Here is a 23,722-nt window from a genome sequence, read left to right as displayed (position 1 = left end):
TTTTTTCGTTAGAATTTTTATCGCGAGCATGCTTTTGATCGGCATTAAACGATTACAGTACCCATCTTGCAGATAGCTATCACAAATACTTTTATTAGTAGTTACAGTAAAAGACGGTCTCGGATAAACGGTATTACCCATGATTTTACGAGAATTCTCTGAAAAGATTCCGACCTCTACCTGAAGATGTCAGGAGATATGAATGGAGAAATGTCTTTGCGCAAGTGTTGAGAAATTCTTACTTATATTCCAAACATATTGGAAGCTTAGGTTCTGTTTGACAATTGTATGAATAAATAGTTGTGAAGATTTTTATGAAACCGGAAATAATTTAGTATATATACATATTTGTTTTTGAGAAACAATACGCCGGCTCTGCATCATCATCATCATCATCATTTTTCAGGATTTATTGATACGGTTTAAGCAAAGTGATTAAGATTTCTTCAATCAACAGTCAAGACAGTGGATTCCAAAGGGTAAAACTGCCCCCAAAAAAGCAAAAACGTTGGTTTCATTGACCGGAAAAGTTCTGGCTACCGTTTTTTGGAATATTTATGGGATCGACTAAATTTAAAAAGATAGAACAATTACAGGAGCGTATTATGCATAATTACAAGATAAAGTAAATGAATAAATTACAAAAAAGAGATTGTATTTGAAGAAATAAAAGTGTTTCCCCATTAAGACAATGTAATTGGTTGATCTCCCACCGTATTTATCAGATCTGGCCCCAACGACTTTTTCCTGTTTCCTATCCTCAAAGTTTCAATCAGAGGAGAGATTTTTTTTGAACGAGGACGTTTCATATGCGCAAACGTTCATGTTGAGGACAACTTGTTTCTTCATTAGGACGGAAAGATTTCAGGAAATAAATCATTCTATGGGATAAAGCACTTTTAGATTATAATTTTTCGGTTTTTCTAATTAGTTTTCACGTAAAAATAATGTTTATTTACAATTACTACATAATCTATTGATTACGAACAAAATATTAACAAATAATAACAGTTCGTGTAGATATTGTTGCGCTATTGGAAACAAAAGTTCAAAGCAACCGGGACAGCAAGGAAAATATGTCAAATTCGAAGGAAATGCATAGTTAATGAGCGGCACAGCGTTGGTTTAATCGTTTCAAGTTTCAAGTCTAGTAGAAACCAACCTAGTACCAGTACTCGCCAAATTTTCAAACACCCTTGGACCTATTAAAGCTACGATATATTGCAATTTAAAATCATCAATGAAAATCTGTGAAAGCTTTCGAGTAGAGATGAAGAAAGAGCTCCTTGCGCTGCGGAAAGATGATCCTCGTAAGTAACCACGCGTCTTTCTAAGCAACTTGAACACAGAAAATAGGTGCTCATACAAAGAACAATTAGCAAAAATCCGTCACAAAGAGGGATCGATTCGAGCGGAATGTGTTGTTGTTCGTTTCTTGTACTTCAAAATCAATCCAGATGGTCAATTCCATTTGATGCGAATTTATAAGGTTTTCTTTGGAGAAATTTTCAGATTCAGTTAACACATACTATGAAATTTACGCTGAATAAGCTCGAAGAACTTTGTGGGATTGAACTCCTCTTACAACCAGCTTTTAGTCCGGACCTTTCTCCGTCAGAATACTATTTATTCTCGCGTGGACAAAAATTGAATTCAAAGGCGAAAATTTATTGCACCTTAGCTCAATTAATAGTTTTAACAAGGTCTTGTAGAGCTTGCTAAACCTTGGGATAAAATCATAAAATACTATGGGCCACATTGCTTCACTAATTACAAGGTTCGTTAACGCGGTACTTCGATTGAATTCCTATTTGAAATTAACGGAATTTGATAAATTTCCTCAAATTTTTTAACATATTTCATATTATTACAACCTGAGTTATGAAGGCCGCTTGATATAATAAAATACAGCGTGCAAATGCAAATGCAAATGCAAGACGTATTATTTCTTGATTAAAACCATGCTCAGATAAAGTTCAGCTAATTGTGCCATGCAAGATCTCGTACTTGCAGCATTATCGGTTTGGTACCATTTTTATTGCGTGCAAGCTGTAATTCTAGGAAGAAATCTATTTACTTTCGTCTTAGCAACCAACCTGTCCATCAAGCTCCAAAGCCAAGGTAGCAGCAGATATAATTATTGACAGTTATTCACTGACCACTTTTTCACTTCGTTATTCACTCACTCAGTTTTGTTACCATCATTTTTAAACTGCTCACAAAGTAATGAATAAAATTTTAGCAGCCATGATGCAATGGCAAGAGACTTGCATAATTTCAAGCGACATCCACTATTCATCTATGCAATATTTTGTCTTTACAAGGAATTGTATGTAATTTCTTGCACCATGTCAAGTGGCTTTATCGAATGAGAAAAATGAAGGAAACGAAGATGATGATTTATCAAATCAAACGAAGATATTGAAGATTTATGACATGAATTTGATGAAAATTAAATTAAAACACAAATATTTATAATCAGTTTACTAGAACGTAAATTTAATGAAATTTCGAAAAAGATGTTTCCACTTTATATTGTTTGACAAACAGGAAAATGAAAATGACAGTTCTTGTCGGTCAAGTGATAGCTACCTGTCGTGTTATAGTACTGCATTTGGACAGTTAACAATCTCTATACATTCTAAGATAACATAATTAATAAGTGACTAAGAATTTATAAAATGTTTAGCAATTTTGGTCCAAAATAAGAAAACTGTTAAAATATTAATTTATTTCAAGTCTTGTCATTTTAATCAACAGGTAAGTAAGTAATCTAGTAGAGAATATTTACTCAAGATCTATTCAAGTTTCTCTTAATTTTATAATGGACAGAAAGTGTTATTTAGATTGTAAATAATTTCAGAAAATATCTACATTTCTGTTTGTATAGTCTTGTAAGCAAATTCTTGTGAATATTCCAACGTTACTGTTCGGTGTATAGTTTCTAAGGGTACAATTATGACTGGAGTTGAGTGTATCCATTTTATTCAAAAGATTCCTAGTTTGGATAAACTTCTAGTAGATATTAAAGGAGACGAAACTTTGTCAAACATCAAGAGAAACTAACTGCGGAAAATTTCAAATGAATTTGTTTTATTTTTGGAGATAGGCGATATTTAAGCGTGATTGAAGAATTGAAAGGAGAAAACAAGAATATTCTCTATTCAAATAAAAAAAATATAGATGAACGAAGAATATTTTGCAGAAAAACTTTCGCGTAATAGAGAGGTTACGTCAGAAATCTGCTGGAAATGAAGAATTTATTCATAGAGTTTTGTAAAAATCTTACGAAAGACTCTATTATATAGAACTAAGGGCTGACATTTTTTTAGAAATATTCCAGTCAATATTTATGGACAATGACAGTTACTATTCAAAATTAAAGGACTCGTAATACTATGTGGAAGAAGGAAGACTTAGATGGGTTAGTATCCAATGAAATAGTCGCAGAATTGAGATTAATTAAAAAAAAAACTTATGCATATTTGTAAACCTTATATAAAGAGTAAAGTGTGACATAGCTAGAGAACATTAAGTCTCGCGGTTACCACTTTATCACCGCTAACTTAACGACCACATATGAAACATTGAGAGATACGACGTAAACGGTTCGAAGTCAGCAGTGACTGACGATCGACTAACATGATTATGGTCTCTTTTGATATACACACGACATTTTGTTCATTGACATCTAGAAAATTGAACGGGGAAATAAAATCATTGCTCAATCGCAGTCAGTCTATTTTGAGCGCAAAGTAAAATCGCTCTATTAAAATTGCATACAGAGTTTCCTTTCTTTTTTCTTCCGTGTATTAGGCGTAGTTGCCTGTTTTATCTTCGACATCCTTGCCTCCTATCCTGTTTCAAGGTTGTCGCAACACCTTTTTTTTGGATCGGCCGATACTCCTTTGGAGATTTATCGCGCGCTATCTTGACCAGTCTGTTGTTATCCATTTTGCAAAATCTACTGATGTTCTCACTTCTTTCCCTGTCCAGTAGGGTTTTTCCGTTTTTCCCTGCGTAGCACTTTCATCTCTGCTGTTTCCATCATTCTTTTGGTTTTCGCCGTTTCTGGCCGTGTCTCTGCGGTGTAGGTCATCATAGGTCTTACCGTGGCCTTGTATATTCTCGATTTGGCTTCTATTCCGATATGTTTATTACGCCATATGCTTTCGTTCAAGCATGCTGCTATTCTTAAGGCTTTGGTTATTTGCTCTATTACTTCGTTCTCTACGTCTTCAAATCCTGAAATCTCGTTTAGTAGGTATTTGAATTTCATTACTTGGTGAATTATCTGGTCTACTCTACGAGTAGCTCCCATTTTATCGGAGTTGGTCATACACTTTGTTTTGGACGCAGATATTATCATATTGAAAGATTTAGCTGTGCAGTTAAACACATGTAAAAGCCTAAAGATCATCCTCATTTTTGTTACTAGAACAACATCATCAGCGTAACATAATATTGTAATATTTTGGTCCCCCATCTGGTAGACCCTTAGCTTTCTTACTTATTTCGTCCATAATGTTATTGAAAAGCGAGGGGCTTAAGGAATCTCCCTGACGAATCCCTTTGTGTACTAATATTTGCTCCCTTAGCACTTTCAATTTGGCTTGGATTTTGAGGTCCATGTATATATTTTCAATGGTTTTTATCAAGTCGATCGAAGGCTTTTTATAGATCTACAAAGCACATAAATGCTAGTCTGTTGTACTCAATCGATTTTTCTGTGATCTGCGTAATGACGAAGATCGCATCAGTGCATGACCTTCCCGATCTAAATCCCTGTTGATCATCTGTTAACGTGATAAGACGATGTTTATTTCATTTGTGATGACTTTTGTTGTAAGGTTCAGAATGCTTTAGCAAATTGATTCCTCTAAAATCAGATGGTATTTTTTTATCTCTTTTTTTGAACATGAGAATCGTAGTACTCGTTCCCCAATCGTTAGGGATTGTTGATGAGAGTTGTTAGCTGCTTGGCAAGGCTTTCTCTCCCGTATTTGAGTAATTCGTTAGTTATGCCTTCTTGATCTGGGCTTTATCTGTTTTTGATGACCGCTTGCATCTCTGTCAATTCAAACTGTAGATTTTCGTCTGTAGTTATTTCAGATGTATTTGGTTCGTTTCTATTTTCGTCTTCATTCCCCGTACAGTTCTTGTAAGTACTTGACCCATGTTTCCTTTCTATTTGGTTAGTCTCGAAGACTTCTTTTCTTTGTTCCTTTATCATTCGCCATATCTGTTACTGGAGGCCATAAAAATCATCTTCTTGGAAAATTGTTCTCAATATTTGTAAAATTTTTTTATTACATCAAAATTTGACTAAAAAACTCATTTTTTGTTCCCTTGTTTTCATTTCTTTTATGATGATCGTTGGTATTGTTAGACTCTTCATTATATTACTTCAACAACCTTTTTTCTAATTATTATGGAGTGTATAAAAAATTTTTTAGTGAAATTATTTTTATTAAATCATTCCACATTCTGAGTTATTAGCAGGAAAATACAAATACAATATAAATAGTTAATTTAGGCGTTCTTTGATTTTTCCTTTTCGGCACTACGGGCGATTATATTGTGAGTTCCCCAAGTTCCGTAAGTTCCGTAAGCTCCATAGGGCATATCCCAGTTCAAACTTTGCTTGTATAGGGAGAGCTGGGCGTTATTAACAAATGGCGAAAGGACGTTTCCAGTGTAGATCGGTTCTTGAACTTTACGATTAATTGCAACTGGGTAGGGATCAGCAACTGGTACTTTGACGACTTCGGGAACTCCAACATAGACTGGCTTTTCAATTGGTACTGGTAAATTCTTGGTGATTGGTACTGGATATGGTTTTTCAACTGTAAATGGCACCTTCACATTTACTGGATAATGTACTGGATGGGGTACAGGTACAGGGTAAGGTTTGTCAACTGGGTATGGTACGTTAACCCTCACTTGTACTGGTACAGGTTTCTCAACGTGAACTGGGTAAGGTTGAGGATATGTGACGGTTTTTTCGAAGGGTACAGGTACAGGATGAGGTACAGGTACCGCTACTTTGTTGACTACGTTATGAACAGTATGTTTAGAGTAGTATTCAGGTTGAACTGGGTAGTATAATGATTGTTGAGGGTAATACTGAGGGTGTTCGGGGTAGAATTCTGGTTGCCAAGGGTAGTTTCCAGAATAATCAAGTCCGCTGAATATTTCACGTTTTGATTTATCACCACCGGAGACGGTTTCTTTGGCTGCGATGGCTAGAACAGCACAAGATAATATCTGAAATAGAAACGTTATTTATAGTATATTTGAAATTAAGTGTAACAAGCCTTGTAGATAAAAAGGATTAGAGTTAAAGATTTGTTAACATGACTTGAATTTTGTAAGGTACTCGATGAAATATCTATGGGCTGTTCTTTTCCTTCCTGCAGTGATAATCCGACGTTTACGATTGTTTATAAAACCAAGCTGAAGTCTGACAACGTACTGTCATAATCTGTAAAGTCCTTAAAATCTTTGTACGGCTATCATTCCTTATTAGGTGATTAACAATTCCAAACTCTTTTTTAATTTTGTTATGCCATTATATCATTTTATAACAGAAAGAATCAATATTTTCACTATAATCGACTATTTTCATGTTCTTTCCGTACAGCTAAAGACAAGGTATATTAAGTTTTTTCAAATATATCTTGTAAATAAGAACAATCTTTTATGTTAAATGCTTGATATATATTTATATCTTCCTCTCTCACTTAACATATCGTTATTCAATTTCCTTTACTACAAAGACACTTTCAACCACAACAACTAACCAATTAGCACTACATCTCGGTGTAAGCCTTGGTCTTCTCGACCATTCTCCTGGTATGTTCTTCGCTAATATTCCCTACCTACTCACATTCGTAGTTTGTTAACCTGAAATTGATCTGATACGGGTTATGATCCTTTTTTTACTGCTGTTTATTCTCATAGGCATCCGCTAGGCTTCCATTCTTTGAATGTGGCTATCATCTCAACCTTTGAGCTTTAATGAATCGGACGATATTTTCATCGTCCAGTATTTCTTCGATTTCTCTATATTCTCGAGTTTTCCAGTCGGTTTTGTTTATTCTAACTCATCCATATATTCTTCTGATAATTTTTCTCTCAACTCACCTAACTGAATGATAACAAACTCGATCAATTGTGAAGATCAATCTTCAGCTATTGATTTTGATAACACTCTTCTCAATGTATCATGCAGTGCCACTTGAAATTCTTCTTTTATCATTTCTTATAAACTCTTAAACTGTATACACCAGACTTGACTTTTTGCTCTATCATTGCAATTTTTTCCATTGCAAACTCATCTTATTAATAGCATCATTTCCAATGTTGAACAATGTATTGTCTTTGGTTTTTTATATTTCTGATGTAATAAATTTTCACATAATATAGAACCTTCACTAAATTCAATGTGTTTGAGACCGAATAAGTACGATGTTTGATGACAAGATTGTTGTGGCAAAAAGTAAGAATGTAAATTTCTCTTTCCAAAATTTGGAATTATTAAAATACAATTCGAGATAACTATTCAACTTACCAAAAATGTCTTCATATTCATAGACTTTGTGTAAAGAAGCGATCTTTTTAGAATGATAATAATCCAGCTTACTCTACCTTTTTATACAGTTTTCATTTCGAACTTTTTTACGAAAAATTGAACAACTTGTTTATACATTGAATATGGATGATGAAAATATATTTATAAAAAAAGACGAATTAAGAATTTTTAATTAATGAATCGATTTAATTCAATTTCGGTGAGATACCGGATCGAGTCAGTAGACAAGTTTTCGATAAATCCATCAAATACATCATTGTAGACACATCAACAACATGATTTTGTTACAACAACTTTGTATTAACATTAAGTTATGCCGAGAATAAGGAATGCTTCTCATATTTTTCAGATCATTTCAACCTGAAAACAAACAAATAATCGTCTATTATATATTACCACCAAAAGATTAGCGTTTGAATAAGAAATATAGGAAACAATGTTTTTTAGCAGGGCTTTCCAGCACGAGAACAGCAGGCCGCAGAAGATCTATAGGAAGATTTTCATTTATTTACGTTCAATAATGAGTTTTATTGAAATAATTGTTTTATTTGGTTAAATGTCCACGCGTTTTTACATTCAAAATAAACTTCGTATCTAGAGGAATGTTTGCAATGTGGTATATAAGTTTGAGATCGTCCGTTCAGTAAAGACTTAACATTTTTACGTTAATGAAATGGACCATATATCAAAAATATTACTTTTGTTAGTGAGAAAATAACTGGTAATCTAAATCACATGAAGTTCATCCTAATCTAATCATAATTTGGTGGATTTTGTACCATAAAAGGAACCTCCACCATTCAACTGACTCAGATTCTGGAAGTCAACGACATGTGTTCGCTGAATGGACTTTGTAGCAATTAGAAACTCATTTTCATTGGGCGATAAGGTTAAAGAACAATCTACTTGATCCCTGTAAGGACTTTAAAAAGACTAGTCAGATGTTGAAAATTAACCGATTAAATTCCAGCGTACACCATCTCGAAACTTTGGGTGGTTTGGAAAAATCGTATAAACATTCGAATGGGTATAAATAATTGGAGTGCCTGGGTACCTCTTTGGTCCTTTTCATTTAATAATACATGTAAAAAATATACACTATTTGAACTCGTTTCCGGAAAATCTTATGCAATTACTTGGAATAGTATAGATCCCTTGTATAATATTATCCACAAGAACTCAAATGTAGATTACAGAAGGCTTAGGATGATGCGAGAAATAATATTTTAGATTCAAAATAAAAAAAAAGGAATATTTTGATAAAAATTGTGAAGAAATTAATTATCAACTAGGCGAAAAAGTATTTTTACAAAACGATAATAAAGTGAATAAAATGCACAAGATTAGCGGGCCGCAGAAATTCTACTATGGACTTCAGTGCTTTGACAGGTGACAGACATCGACAATGTTCTTGAAACTAGATCTATGGGAAGACTTTCATGTTTTTGTCAAATATTTTCAAGGAAACTAGTCAGATGTTGGAAATTAACCTATTAAATTCCAGCGTACACCCTCTCGAAACTTTGGGTGCTTTGGAAAATTTGCATAAACATCCAACAACATATGATCGAATGCAAGTTGCTAAGGGTATAAATAATTGGAGCGCCTGGAAACGTTTCTAGTCTTTTTCATATAATAATACACGTACAAATATACACTATTTGAGCTAGTTTTCGAAAAATCTTGTACAATTTTACGTAATTGCAGCAATAGTATAGATCCCTTGTACAACTTTGTAATTATCCTCAAGAACTCAAATGTAGATTACAGAAGGCTTGAGATGATGCGAGAAATAATATTTTAGATTCAAAATAAAAGAAAAGGAATATTTCGATAGAAATTAATTATCAACTAGGTGAAAAAATGTTATTACGAAACGATAATAAAGTGAATTAAATGCACAAATTGTTTAAAGGTCCTTATATGATCGTGGAGGACAAAGATGTAAACATTTTTTTGTACATTGAAGGTAAATCAGTGGGAATGCTTAGAAATAGAATAAAACGATAAAGTGATTAATCTAGATGAGATGTTGGTACTAGAAAAAACTATTTTAAAATAAACTATTTTCATTTTCGACAGGAAAGGTGTGATGGTATGCATTACAGTTTACTGAACTTTGAAATAATGAGTAAAAATACTCCAATCGCATTATTGTTGCTATCACTAGAAACATTTACAGGAAGTGATAAAATGTGAGTATTTTCCGAAAGGTGATTGGCAATGAGTTCAGGTGGAATGAATTATATTTGTAGAATAAACAATTTCAAAGTCTATGTTTGATTTGTGGTATTTTTGGGTAATTAATAAATAGTAGTAAGAGTTTAAAATTCAACGTTTGACTTGAGCAGTGTGTGAACCCTTCAAACTACAAAAGAGAGCTGTTGACTCTCTTCCTTTCTTATTCATCTTTGAATCCGTTTGCCTAATTCGTTAGCACATTTCTCCAATTTTAGAAAGATCGTTGCACTTAGGATCGCGGAGCACGACTTTTACCTACCTACTCCACAATCAGAATTTGTTAAGGGCTCAATACTTAACAATGTAAAAAAATGCACAATAATTTGCCATTTGAAATCAAATCTATTATACCTAGCCCACATTTCGCAATAACTTGAAGACGTATTCACTAATAATAATATTTAATTCGGAGCATGCTGCGTATTGGTTCAACATTGTTATTGATTTTTAATACAAATTATCACCTATTGTAAGATTACCGTATAGTTAATTCTCACATGTACATTTTAAAAGGTGATTTTGTTATTTATTGTAGCTTCTTTGTATATAGTTCATATTTAGATTTTATTTTACTTTTGTCTTTACTTAGTTATTTGTAGAGTTGTTTCTTAGTTTTTACAAGCTGTTGTCTACAAATGGTAAACAATTTTTTGACAATAAAGTATTTCTCTATATCTCCAATATCTCCACAATAAAACTAGAATATTGCATTTTTAAAATGTAACTGTCAACGTCGAGGGCTATAGATCAATAATTATCAACTTATGTGATTTCGACAGGATGGTGCTACGAGCTAAATAGCCACATTGGACGTATAATTTGTGAACCATATAATATCAAGTAGAGGAGATATCAACTGTCCACCAAGACCGTGTGTCTTTATTGCAAAGAAGCAAATAATCCACAAATCTCATCGGTTTTCCGAATCAACATAGCAAATACCTTCGGTTAAACTCTGATTTATGCGCAAGAGCAATGTTTCTCAACATTTTTGGGCCATGACGTACCCAAACCTTTCCTAAATTCTCATGCCCAATTAGGTAACATATACTTAATTTTCAATATTAAAAAATTCAATTGTTCAATTGAGAATCTTAAATGATAAGTATTAGGAAGAAATCACTAAATCTGTCCGGACTATTATATCCAGACAAATTCGTTTTTTATTATCAGTAAATCATTTACAGCTAAATCCACATTCAGCTAAATATGAAGATAAAGAAAACGGTAACAATAGTTTTCAGACACATCGGGTTAAATTTCGATATTTGATATCTGTTTCCTCACAAAGTCATGTCACCGCTTCTTTTATATCAAATAAATTTCTAACTAATCATTTTGCATTTCAGCATATTTGATTTATCCGAAAAATCCAATAATATTGGCTACAACAACCGTGCGAGCTTTTTTTTCGCTAGGCATCATTGGACTACAGATTCTTTACGAGTCACCTCATCTCACGTTCTTCATTAATTGAAGTTATTTGATACTGAAACGAAAAATGCGTTGATTAACGAGATTTCAAAGCATCAGGGGGTTCACTCGGCACCCAGTTGATATTCAATGACCGCAATTATTTGAGAATTTGGTTTTTTCTTTCAATTTTGTCGCAGAAATCTAGACCTGCATTTAAATGGCCCAGAGCAAAAGAGTTAAGCACTTGTCCATTTTCGATTTGGCCTCCTTTACAATCGAATTGCCTCACTTTGGATAATTAAGATCTGAACTGCGCTTCAAATGAATCTAAAATCTTGATTATACCTCACACTCTTTGTTTTATTTAAGTTTGAAGATAACAAGTGCTCAATGAAAGCCCCATTATATTATTGGAGTATAAGTGTACAGTTACAGGATTGAGAGTTCATTAAATCAGAAATTTGATATTTTGACATAATAGAAACCCGTTATTCCGAGAAAAATGGAAATATCCTTTGTGAGTTTTAGGATAACACAATAAATATCTCTATTTATTAGGGTGAGTTAGAAAACTATCTTTTATTCTTCATAAACTCAAAGCTGAATCTCTAGAGTCAATAACTGCCATGATTTCAATACTAAAAACGTTTAGAAAAACCATCGTAAAATTCAATTTAAATAGAATCGACAAATTTCTGCATTATATTCAGATGCATTCAGTTTGTTTCCCAATGATTTTAAAGATATCATTTTGATAAGACCAATGATGTATGGTATTGAAAATATTATTATATCAGAAGAACAGTTTATTGTATAATACAAGAGCCTAGATCTGTTTATGCTAGCCACGTTATATCCTTGAGCGGATATACGCAAAACATCAATCATTTGACTGACAGTGGTTTTCTATGAACGAACTTAATGTATTAGAACGTCACGCTATAGCTGAAGAATTGGTGTACTGTGCTGTTTCATTTATTTCAATTTATTATACTGATTTGTGAGATAAATTTAAAGGCATGTTGAATATTCTTATATAAATTGAACAGTTACCTAAATCGCGATTCGAGTTCTCGTTTTTAGGACCGATATGCCAATACCATAGGCTTTGAGTTGAATAGAAAATATTTTGTGTTCAGGAATACATTTCTGTAAATATTGGAACAATTAAAATGCACCATTCAACGGGTACTACTCCAATATTAAATATCTTAACAACTCTGTTAGTTAAAGAATTCAGTTAAAAGATCGTTAAAAAGTGTTGTTTGTCTTTTGCTCTAAATGTGGAATACCTGTAATTTATATCAATAATTTAGGCAAACCTCAATTATTAAAATCTTCCTCTGAACGCATTGCAGCAAACACTTGAAATTTTTTCCGTTCTAATTTATCACCTGTATTATCAAGAAACATTCCCAGCACAATTTTTTTTCATCATTGAAGTATTAAAATTACGTAACTATTTGAAATAGTTCCAGTTATTATTCATAACAAGCAAATGTTTCAGTGAATTTTGTATTTTTGAACAGTGAGTGAAGGTTGAATACAGTATTAACACGTTCATTAAGGAAGACTACATCTAACCTAATGCCTCTTTATTCTACACCCTCAATGTAACGATCAAATGCTTTCAAGTCTTTGAGATATCTGGGTAAGTCATGAACATACAATGGTTCATTCTAATTTTGGGCTTAAAATATATAAAGGTTGTCCAAGTTATCGTATACGAGCAGTATAACGTTGATTTGACATTATAATTAATCAATATGACATTTTTCCTAATTAAATGTACTCCCGGGGAAATGAAGTGAGAGTTTAATCGCTAGGGAATGACTGTATTGTCTAAAATCAGGGATTAAAAGGGTATAAAAATTATTTTAGATTTTTATAGGGAGCTCAATACACCGATTTATGACCCATGGGCCCATTGTTATTCACTATTTACGTGAATAATATATTTTTATTGGAGAAAATGTAACAAATCGTCAGCTTTGCTGATGAGACTGTGGTCGTATAAAAAGACACAAACTGGTACAACTTGAAATTGGAAATTGAAAGGGATTTTGTAGAAATTAAAACTTGGTTGGACTATAGATTATTAACGGTGAATTTGAAAAGAACAGTTTATCTACCAGCTTCGAGACAGCTCTTTCAAAATTTGATATAACAATACAAAATTCTTTCACAATAAAACCAGCAAATGAAATTGAAAATTTGGGAATAATGTTAGACTTAACAAAAAAATTAAGAAGCCTTCTATATAGTTTTAAAGAAATTGTCGAATTTTTGAATATAAAAGAGGGAGTTATGGTTTATCAAAGTTTAGTGGAGGTTATGGCATCATAGGCTGGGGTGGTGTTTCAGAAACACACTATAGTTTCGCAAAATACAATTTTGAAATCACTCCTGAACAAGAATAACAAGTACCCCACTGATAAACATCGAAGCTAAAGTATTAGATGTCCTTCAAATATATTATTCACACGTTAATTTAAGACAATATAACAGAGATAAATTACAAGGACGAACACATGGCTTTGAAACTAGGAATAAACAAAAGTTTGCTGCACCCCTTATGAAAAAGAACATAGGACAGAGAAGTTATTTGTACTTGGGGACTGTATGATATAACATATGATATAAAAAAAGAAAATGTACTAAGAAGATTCAAGATTGCACTAAAAAATTATATTTATGGAACCCAACCAAAAAAAGATATTCAGAAATTAATTGACAGTTCTTGATTAAAAAGAAACTGAGAACGTACATTGATTGTAATGCTTTATTTATACAAAAATGATTTCATGTTATATGAAAAAATTTTAATTTTTTACTTCACTTTTTTGATTTGTTTCATTTCTTTTATGTAACAGTTAACTTAAATAAGTTTAGGATTAGGTTTCTGTGGTTATTTATGTGTTTATTGAAGTGAATGTATATTCAAATATTTCAACTCAATGTAATTAATTATTTCATGTATTTTTTATGCCAATAAACAGTATATGTATACATTAATTTTAGGAGAATAGAATTTTGAAATGAAGTACATTATTTCTGACAATATTGTCATGCAAGTTCAACAACAAATTAGTTCAAGAACAAGAAAAATAAACTGAATTTGATAAATGCAGTGATGTATTAGTACAGTAATAGGAGCGGTTTTGATAAAAAAGGCTCTGGTTCTAAAAAAAATTCTCATTCCTATCAGTTTGTTATCAATATAAAGATGCTTTGTCGATAAAATTGTAAAATTTTCTAATGTCAACGAAGCTTATCTCTCATTTGTTAGACCATGTTTATCGTCGCATAAAGTTACTTTAGAGCTTCGTTACTTTAAATAGTACAAACTGTCTAAAATGTAGTTTAGGGACTCAGAATCATTCGTCAGTACGTCGAAGAGATTTGCATGCAATCACACATTTAGGGACCAATTTCTTCAGCTGGACTTGTCATAGTGATACCGTGAATTTTTCCAGAGATATTTTCTAGAAAGAGTTATTCTACGATTCACTGACTTTTTTCCACTTTCTTCAAACCTTCGGATACATAATTTGGTGCTTGATTATGAATGCCGGGCATCACAATTCATCGATAGATTCAAAAATCTCGTTAAACCTTCTTCCGCAGGTCTGAGACAATTCTTATTCCATAAGATAACGAAAAATTCAAATATCTGTCTTAACCGTAGAGGTTAATATTTAAAATATGTAACAAAATGTCAATAATGTATATTCTTCCAATAAATATAATAATTTCAATCTTATAGGATCTTCAATAACTTATTTATTGTAATCAACTCATGCATATTGATAAAGTATCTCACCGAAATTGAATTAAGTCAAATCATTAATCAGGTATTTTCAGTTTATACGTTTTGTGATCCATATTCATTGTGAAAACAGGCTGACGGTTTTAATGATATCAAGTCCAAAATATATAAAAAGAATATGTAAAGTGAGTCAAGATATCATTCTACGCAAAGTGTTCTATCAAATATGAACACATTTTTGGTAAGTTGAACCATTATTACAAACATTTAGAAGTTGGTAATTATTACTTCCTTCAGCATTTGGGTATATCGAAAAATCAGGTTGATGATAATGCACAACTAGATATTGAATGGATCTAAGAATAACTGACAGTATTAAATATTATATAATGATTTGAATAGTCTCCAAATTAAGAAAGTACTGTAGTCACAATGGTTTGGTGTCCAATAAATATGACAGAAAGCGTTATTTCTGACTAGCATGATTAATTAAATATTTTGTAACGAATAGAATAAATAGAATTAATTTCAGCTTTAGTGCTATATTAGTTTGAATCTTAATAATCCATAAGGCATAAAACTATTTTAAGAAAATTATCCAGATCCTACGTCAAAATAAATCAATATCTCATGACTTGAGGTTTTTATCTCCAATTTCCGTCACGCACAGAATTTTTTTCATTTATATGAATATATCTAAATTATTATTTCAGATTTTATCGTGCGCAGTCTTGGTGATCGCTGCTAAAGAAACGAACTCTGGCAGTGAGAAATCAAAACGTCAACTATTGGAGGAAATCGTCGATGGATTCAATACGCCAGATTATTATCAGGATACTCCTTTTTATCCAGAAACATTCCAGTACTATCAAGAACAATCACCATACATCTCGGTAGAACCTGAATATTACTCACAACGTACCGTTAATAATGTAATAAACAAAATATCAGTGCCTGTAACGCAACCTATTCCGGTACCTATCGAAAAAACTGTTAAAGTTGCTCAACCGTATCCGGTTCATGTCGAGAAACCCATACCAGTAAAAGTTAGAGTAAACGTACCATACCCAGTCGAAAAGCCTTACCCCGTACATGTACCCCACCAAGTACCTTACCCTGTAAAAGTTAAAGTGCCGTATCCAGTTGAAAAACCGTATCCAGTACCAATCACTAAAAGCGTACCAGTACCAATTGAAAAACCTGTCTACGTCAAAGTTCCCGAAATCGTTAAAGTACCAGTTTCACAACCCTACCCAGTTGCCGTCAATCGTAAAGTAACTGTTACTGTACCAGATCCAATGATCGTTAAAATTAAAAATCCTGTCTACACGGGAAACCACGTTTCTCCAGTAGTGAACGATGTACAATTGCCTGTATACAATGAACAAACTTCCGACTGGGGATTACCCTACGAAACTTATGGAACTTGGGAAAATCATAACATATTGGCCCGCAATACGCAGAATAAGGCAGCAAAGAAAGCTTAAATCAATTTTCATTACATATATGCATAGGGTTAAGCAGTTTTCAATAAAATTTATTTTTATTTCAAATAGATGTTATTTAAACATTTGCCATTTTTCTAGTAGCTTCATACTCACATTGATATAGAATTTCAGTCGCTTGATGGCAAAAAAATTTTAACATCCACTTTTTTTTCTGCAAAAACCAAAACAAATGATGAAGAGGTGGGTATAAGTCCATCTAAAAATATGTGTAGCTTGACGTTGTCATGGTGGACCACTATACCTCAATTCGCTAACTCCAGAAGTTTTCCTTGAATTCCCTCTGTAATTAAGTCAAGTAGGGACCCGTTTCACACTACACACAGCATAACCTTAGTCAATTCAGGTTTCGTAGTGTAACCTTTTTGAAATATTATAATGATTGATGTCGAGTACATCAGTAATATCTCAAAAAGTTGCATGTCGATGTATTTCATATGAAAACTACATCGACTTTTTCAGTGAAAGGTTTGTAGAAGCGAAGACAACAGAATTTCCACAACGGAAACGATATGATTAATTACAGCAGCCATTTTCTGTATGTTCGTGAGGTGTTATAGCCTTGTCTATAGCAGAAGATCATCACTTTTAATTTTTAAAACACACAAAAATATCTCCAAGAAACAGTAATATCTCAAATGCCATTTATAACCAACACTATTTATTGTAAAAATTGTAAAATGCTTAATAGATTTATCATATCTTCATCAATGCTTTTCATAAATAAAGATGTTGGAAATTGATATTTCAAGTTTTATTTTAATTCCTTAAAATTATTGAATAAGAAAATTGGATGTTGGTAAGAAGCAGATTCATACCATAATAATTTTCAATCTTCATGTTATTATTAGTCGGAGTTGAATGATTAAAAAAATAGAATTGAAAACATGAATATTTTCCTATGGTCTATCCTTTAAACATGAATACAGTGGTTACTAAAAACTATTAAAAATCTGTAGCATAGGAATAGTATAATATTGCAAAGTTGTGAGATTATACTAAAGCCAATATTTTAATGTTATAATTAGAAATGTAAATTGTATTATAAGGTGGAATCAATTACTGCCATTCGTGTGTCTTACGCAACCGTTCGTTTATTTCAAATGTACACTTTTTATCGCAAAAATTTTGTTTATCCGGTTAAGAATTAAGAAGTAATGGAATTGTTTAGTAATTGGAGAAAAACATAAGTTATATGCTTTGTTGATAATTTACATAAAGTTAAATAAAATTGAGAGTCGCTAGAATAAATCAAATACCTGTTTCAATACATAAGATCATCCTTTTATCTCTGAATTGATTCCGGTACGAGCAATTAGATTTATGAATCATAGAAAAATAGAAATATGAATACTAAAAACTGGTTGAAAATGTCCTTCATCTTGACATCTGATGCTAGTAATTCTATCATATAAATAGGTAAATTTTGTGAGGAGACATTATCACTTCTTGTTTGTGTCTTAGACTTACTGGAAGATGAAAGCATTTTTGGTAAGTTTAATATTAAATTCCTTCATCAATAAACACTAATAACAATTTTTTTTTACTAATATATTGACATTACTTGGAAGATGACAATGATTTTTCATTAAAAAATATCAACTTCGTCATACACTGTAGTATTTTCAACTTGTTGCAAGTTTCTATTATTTAGATGTTCAAGTTAATCGACTCAGAAACCTTTGCAGTGAATTTAAAGAACAGTTTTCAATCCATTGATCAAATTACAAATAATTGTTCCCATTCAAATAGTTTCCAGATATAGTCAAATATTTTTGGTTCTGTTTTTAAGAAGTTGGAATGATTCACAAAACTTTATTCAACTAAAATTCATAAAATGAATTTATTTCAACGAATCATGCAATTAATCCTCAAAACAACATTTACGTATTTCTTTATGACTCGTACTCATTTCGACCATCTTTGTAATAAAAAAAAATAAATCTTCCATTGAATTATTTACTTGTCATGTATATTGAATATTGAACTTTATTTCATAGGTACTTTGCTTTGTGGTTTTGGCTACTGCCACTACTCCAGAAACATCTAACAAAAAATCTCTTGAGGTAGCAGAAAAATCTAAGCGCCATAGTGGATACTTCCAACAGTCTTTTGAAAATTTCCCACAAGGTAACGGTGGCATCTCTACTGGACTAGAAACATCCGGTATAGTGTCTGGAGGTCTCGTATCTTCATCATCCGGTCTAGATTCAACCGGAATCTTATCATCTGCCGGATCATATGGTCAATCTTCGCTGAGCTCGATTGGTTCTGGATTTGGCTTATCTGGATACCACTCATCCGGTTCAGGATATTCTTCTGGAGTTAAATCTGCATTAGATACAATTGGAACCGGAATCTCTTCAACTGGTTTGGACTATTCTGCTGGATTACAATCAACATCAGGTTCAATTGGATCTGGAGTTTCCTCGTCAGATTTAGGTATCTCTTCTGGAGTTGAATATACCGGTCAATCGGCATTGAACTCAATTGGATCCGGAATCTCTTCATCTGGTCTGGGATATTCCTCTGGAGCTGGATTGTACGGTTTGGGCTATTCTTCTGGAATCGGATCTGGAATTTCTTCTTCTAATTTAGGATATACCTCATCGTCAAACTTGGGCATATCATCCTTGGGTTCAGGATTAAGTTATGGTTCAGGTTTGAATTACGGTTCAGGATTGAGTTATGGTTCAGGTTTGAATTACGGTTCAGGATTGAGTTATGGTTCAGGTTTGAATTACGGTTCAGGATTGAGTTATGGTTCAGGTTTGAACTATGGTTCAGGTTTGAACTATGGTTCAGGTTTGAACTATGGTACAGGATTTGGTTACGGATTAGGTTCCTCCTCTTATGGTTCAGGATATTCTTACCCCCAATCTCAATACTACAGCTCAGGACCAATTGTAACTAATCAAGAAGTGGCCAGACACACGATACATAATGTTGTTAATAAAGTCAAAGTACCCGTACCAGTACCACAACCTTACCCGGTTACAAAAACTATTCCAGTACCAGTTCCCTATCAAGTTAAAGTTGATAAACCAGTTCCAGTCCAAGTAAAAGTTAATGTGCCAGTACCTGTAGAAAAACCATATCCAGTACAAGTGCCCCACCCAGTACCATATCAAGTTAAGGTAAAAGTACCATACCCAGTAGAGAAACCTTATCCAGTACAAGTAACAAGAACCGTAACTGTACCTGTTGAGAAGCCAGTTTACGTGAAAGTTCCTCAAGTTGTAAGAGTACCTGTACCACAACCTTACCCCGTGCCAGTAGAGAAAAAAGTGAGAGTCAATGTTCCTCATCCCGTTGTCGTCAAGGTTCCACAAATATATAAAGTACATCACAACATCGAAACTATCAAGAAACCTGTCGTATTAGTTCAACAACGAGTTTCAGCACCAGTTGTAACATCTGTTTCGTCTGGAGTAGGGGGATTAGGCGCTGGATTCACTTCCTCAGGACAATCTGGAGTTGTATCTTCTGGAATATATTCTGGTACTTCAGGATTAGCGTCTTCTGACTTTACTTCATCAGGTATTACTAATGCTGGCCTTGCATCTTCCGGTATCTCTTCCTCTGGTCTTTTCGGTTCTGGAATATCATCTACTGATATATCTTCCGGAATTTCTACAGCGGGACTCTCAAATTTCCAATCTACTGTAGGAGGATTCAACGGACTATCATCTGGAGTAGACTCTTCGGGATTCCAAACTTCGGGATCTGAATTCTTTAATACCGGTCTGTCTGGATTATCTGGCTCAGAAGTAGTAACTTCTGGTTCAGCTGTACCATGTGCCACGCACCATGAAAATGTTCACAACATCATAGCTCGTAAAGCCGAAAATAAAGAAGAAAAGAAACAGTAAATTCTTTTATCAATCTTGGTAATATATAATGTTGATATTCGACAAAAATTGTAGTGTTTTTGTTAATATATGTTTATAAGGAATAAGTTTTTTATTGAGCAAAGTAATGGTTTTTTTTCGCAAATTAATAGAGGAAGGACCATATTTTGAAATATCATTAAAGAAGGGTGTTTATTTTAATTTATAAAGAAAATCCCTTGTAAGAAATCCAGAATTGCCAAAATGGACGAACTACTTTGTAGGCAGATATCTCACTCAAATAAATTTTTGTTTCAAATGATACTGATCAATACACCAATGCCTTTGGAATTGTATACATACCCTTGTATGTTATAATTCTATTTTTTACGATCTTGAAAGCAACTTTTGGGATAAGTCCTTATCAATAACAATCAACTATCTGCCATTAGAGCGATGTCATAAGCGATAAATAGATTTTTTTTCAATATTTATTCAAGGAACTTGAACGTTTTAGTGAGTTTTTATTTGAAAGAGAATAAAAAGTATACTTTATGTCTCGAATTTTGAATTGCGAATAAAAATTTCAATCTGTCCAAAATTAATCAATGAAATCGGTTGATAAGATAACTCGGTTCTATATCCGAAAAATAGGGTGAACGATAAAGCAATTTGTAGCATTTTCATGAATGTAAATTACACGTGTTCGTGATCCTGAATTTTCCTGTTGCAAAAGAACTTTTTCTTGATCGATTTGTTCTTGTTCTTTTCAAACCTTCATTAAATCCACCGAAGAAGTTCGTATTACATTAATAATTATTGTTTATTGGATATTTTAAACCTATTTTGGAAAATAATATTTTGAATGATGTTACTTCAATTAATCACAAAACTGTTGGTAAGCTGGTCGATATAAATTACTTATGAAAAGTGAAAAAAACTGTTCAGATAGACGTAGTTGTTGGGCATATTTCAAACAAAACCTCATTTCCCTGAGACGTTCTCCTCGGAACATACTAGCAAATGTTTTTCTAAACTGGCAGTAACTGGATTTTTTGTAGAGGGCTAGCAACCTGTTCAAACATAGAAAATATCTGAAAGCTGAATATTTCGTATATATCAGGTTTCATATTTGTGGATTTCATATAAAAAGTCGTTTTTGATTTTGGTAAAAAAGAATTGGCGCGGCCATAGATTTTTTTGGTCACATTCAAAGTGATATAGTACATTGTCGTTATGTAACGCGATGTCTGGGCACATTCTGTTGGCCTAAATTTAAAATTTATCGAGACCTTCGTAATAGAATATTTGATACAGGTATGTCGTTTTTACCTGCTCTCGTCTTGTTCTTGTGAGTTTCTTTTGGGTTTTGGAGCATTTTATAACAACGAAATAGTTGTATACGAGCCATAGAATCATTTAGGAACAATTTTAATACTTTACCGTGAATTTCGGCCACCGTATCGTACAAATTCATTCAAAATTCGATCGTGATATGTTCTTCGAGTTTTCGCTTCTTCTTTTTTGTGACGACCATCACTAGCATAGATAAAAGAAAGCTAAGGATTTAAGAACTGGAAAAATACGAGTGGATAGAGCCATGTCACATTATGTGGTGGGAGTTTCGTTATTCTAGGGTTACCATAAGCGCAACAAAAAAATTAGTAGCCTATTAGAACTAAAAAGCAAATACTATTCATAATTGGTGACAAGAAGTCTACTTATAGAAAGTTAATGTATTTAGAAAAAAATCGTATCTCCAGTATCTGATGAGCTGCGCTTTTTCACAGTAAGAGACAATTCAAAAAACTCTCACGATTCTTAGGGAGTTGTGGTATGGCTATATTTGGAAAATAGATTAAAATGCCCTTAATACAAATATTTCTTACCATGTAGAATGTTGTCAAATGTCTCGTGCTGACAAGAAGTTACCAAGCTTCGAACTGTACAAGCAACAACTTCGTAAATCTCAGGACTTAGTGAAAATATGTGTCTTGGTCTTATCACTACCATACAATAGTTCTTTTAATAACGAAATGGTCAGCCATATATCTTGTCTAAGGAGAAGAGTTTGTGAAATTAGAGCTTGTAGAGTTAGAAGCTTGGTTCCATATGTAGTGGTAATGTGAATAGTGTGTTCAAAATGAGTATCACCAACGGATGCAGGAAAGTCTTGAATTGCTTATCGCCTACATCATCTTAGTGATAATTTTATCTTTATTTAGACAATAGACGCGTTGACTATGAAGGACAATGATTTTTAACTACTGCACGGACACAAGGGAATTCAGGAGGCGTATAAGTATATGTTCATAAAGATGGACAAAACTTAATTGAAAAAAAAAAAAACGAAAAATATTCCATTCAAAGAAAAAAAAGTTCAAGTGAGCGTAACTATTTTGAAATACCTAGTATTGTGATCAAATTTAGCGCATTCAAACCGCGTAAAAAATGAATTTTGTACTTTGGGGCTCAATCTGCGCCGAATACTAGCTTCAGTATCAATCACAGATGGAACACATTAGGAAGATTTCTTGCATTTCATGTACTAATTTATATGGTGGAATAATTAACTACAAATTCTTGAATATTTATAGTATTATTTTCAGACAGTCAGGTTTATAATTTGTGGAAATATCATATAAACCTCCATTCCCTAGCTTATGAAGTGTTAATGTTTTGAAATTTCGTACTAAAATCAGCTTACATACTCGATTTAAAATTTCTAAAACATCAGAAAGAACCTCAAGAATTTTTTATGAACATCAATAAGTGACGAAGTCGAGATCTATATATTGATAGAAATCCAAAGTATAAGGGCTGTATTATTAAATTTTTGAATGTTTGATAAGACTTTATAAGTTCGATAAGAATTTTGTTCATCTGATAAGTTATGAACATTCACAAAAAATGAGTTAGTACCCCCGCACTTTACTATGCTTGTCTTACGCCTAGATATGAGCGATGGAAAATACCATTCTATACTTGAAATTCCATTAATTTTCTAAATTATTTTCCATCTTCATCTACCTATTATTTAACTCATCTAAGTAGAGCAGTTTCACTTGAGCCTCCAATAAACGGAAACGTTCCTTTCATGTATCACTTTTCATTGTTCCTTTTGCTAATTTCAAGACGTAGGATAAAATCAACTAAACGTAAATAGAGAAATCTAATAATTTAACGGAATTTTAAAAATGCGTGGATAATTTGAAACTATAGAAGAATAAAACAACGAAGAAAACTTTAGGAACAAATTAAAAATAATAGAAACATTCGCAAGTGATGAATAAATATTATATGCGTTTATAATACCATAAAACATTCAAATATAATATAATTTTTAAGGTTGATTTGCTAATTAAAT

General features: G+C 32.7%; 2 protein-coding genes across 15 annotated transcripts in view; one reads left to right on the top strand and one right to left on the bottom strand.

The window, feature by feature from the left end:
* The window catches only part of LOC130899969 (disks large 1 tumor suppressor protein), a 1,257,949-nt gene that overhangs the window by 1,054,902 nt on the left and 179,325 nt on the right, over positions 1-23,722 (bottom strand). The window lies entirely within an intron of this gene.
* Positions 17,927-20,483, top strand: LOC130899970 (uncharacterized). 3 transcript variants are annotated; one of them, XM_057810241.1, is made up of 3 exons: positions 17,927-18,016; positions 18,526-19,258; positions 19,313-20,483. In XM_057810241.1, exons 1-3 carry the CDS (start codon positions 18,002-18,004, stop codon positions 20,395-20,397), a joined length of 1,833 nt encoding a protein of 610 aa, XP_057666224.1. In that variant the 5' UTR covers positions 17,927-18,001; the 3' UTR covers positions 20,398-20,483. The 3 variants fall into 3 exon arrangements, with proteins under 3 accessions (XP_057666224.1, XP_057666223.1, XP_057666222.1); XM_057810240.1 differs by having other exon boundaries at positions 19,295-20,483; XM_057810239.1 differs by having other exon boundaries at positions 18,526-20,483.

The sequence above is a fragment of the Diorhabda carinulata genome, chromosome 12 (assembly GCF_026250575.1).
Source record: "Diorhabda carinulata isolate Delta chromosome 12, icDioCari1.1, whole genome shotgun sequence".
NCBI classification, from domain to species: Eukaryota; Metazoa; Arthropoda; class Insecta; order Coleoptera; family Chrysomelidae; genus Diorhabda; species Diorhabda carinulata.
This window is presented reverse-complemented; position numbering and strand designations above follow the sequence as displayed.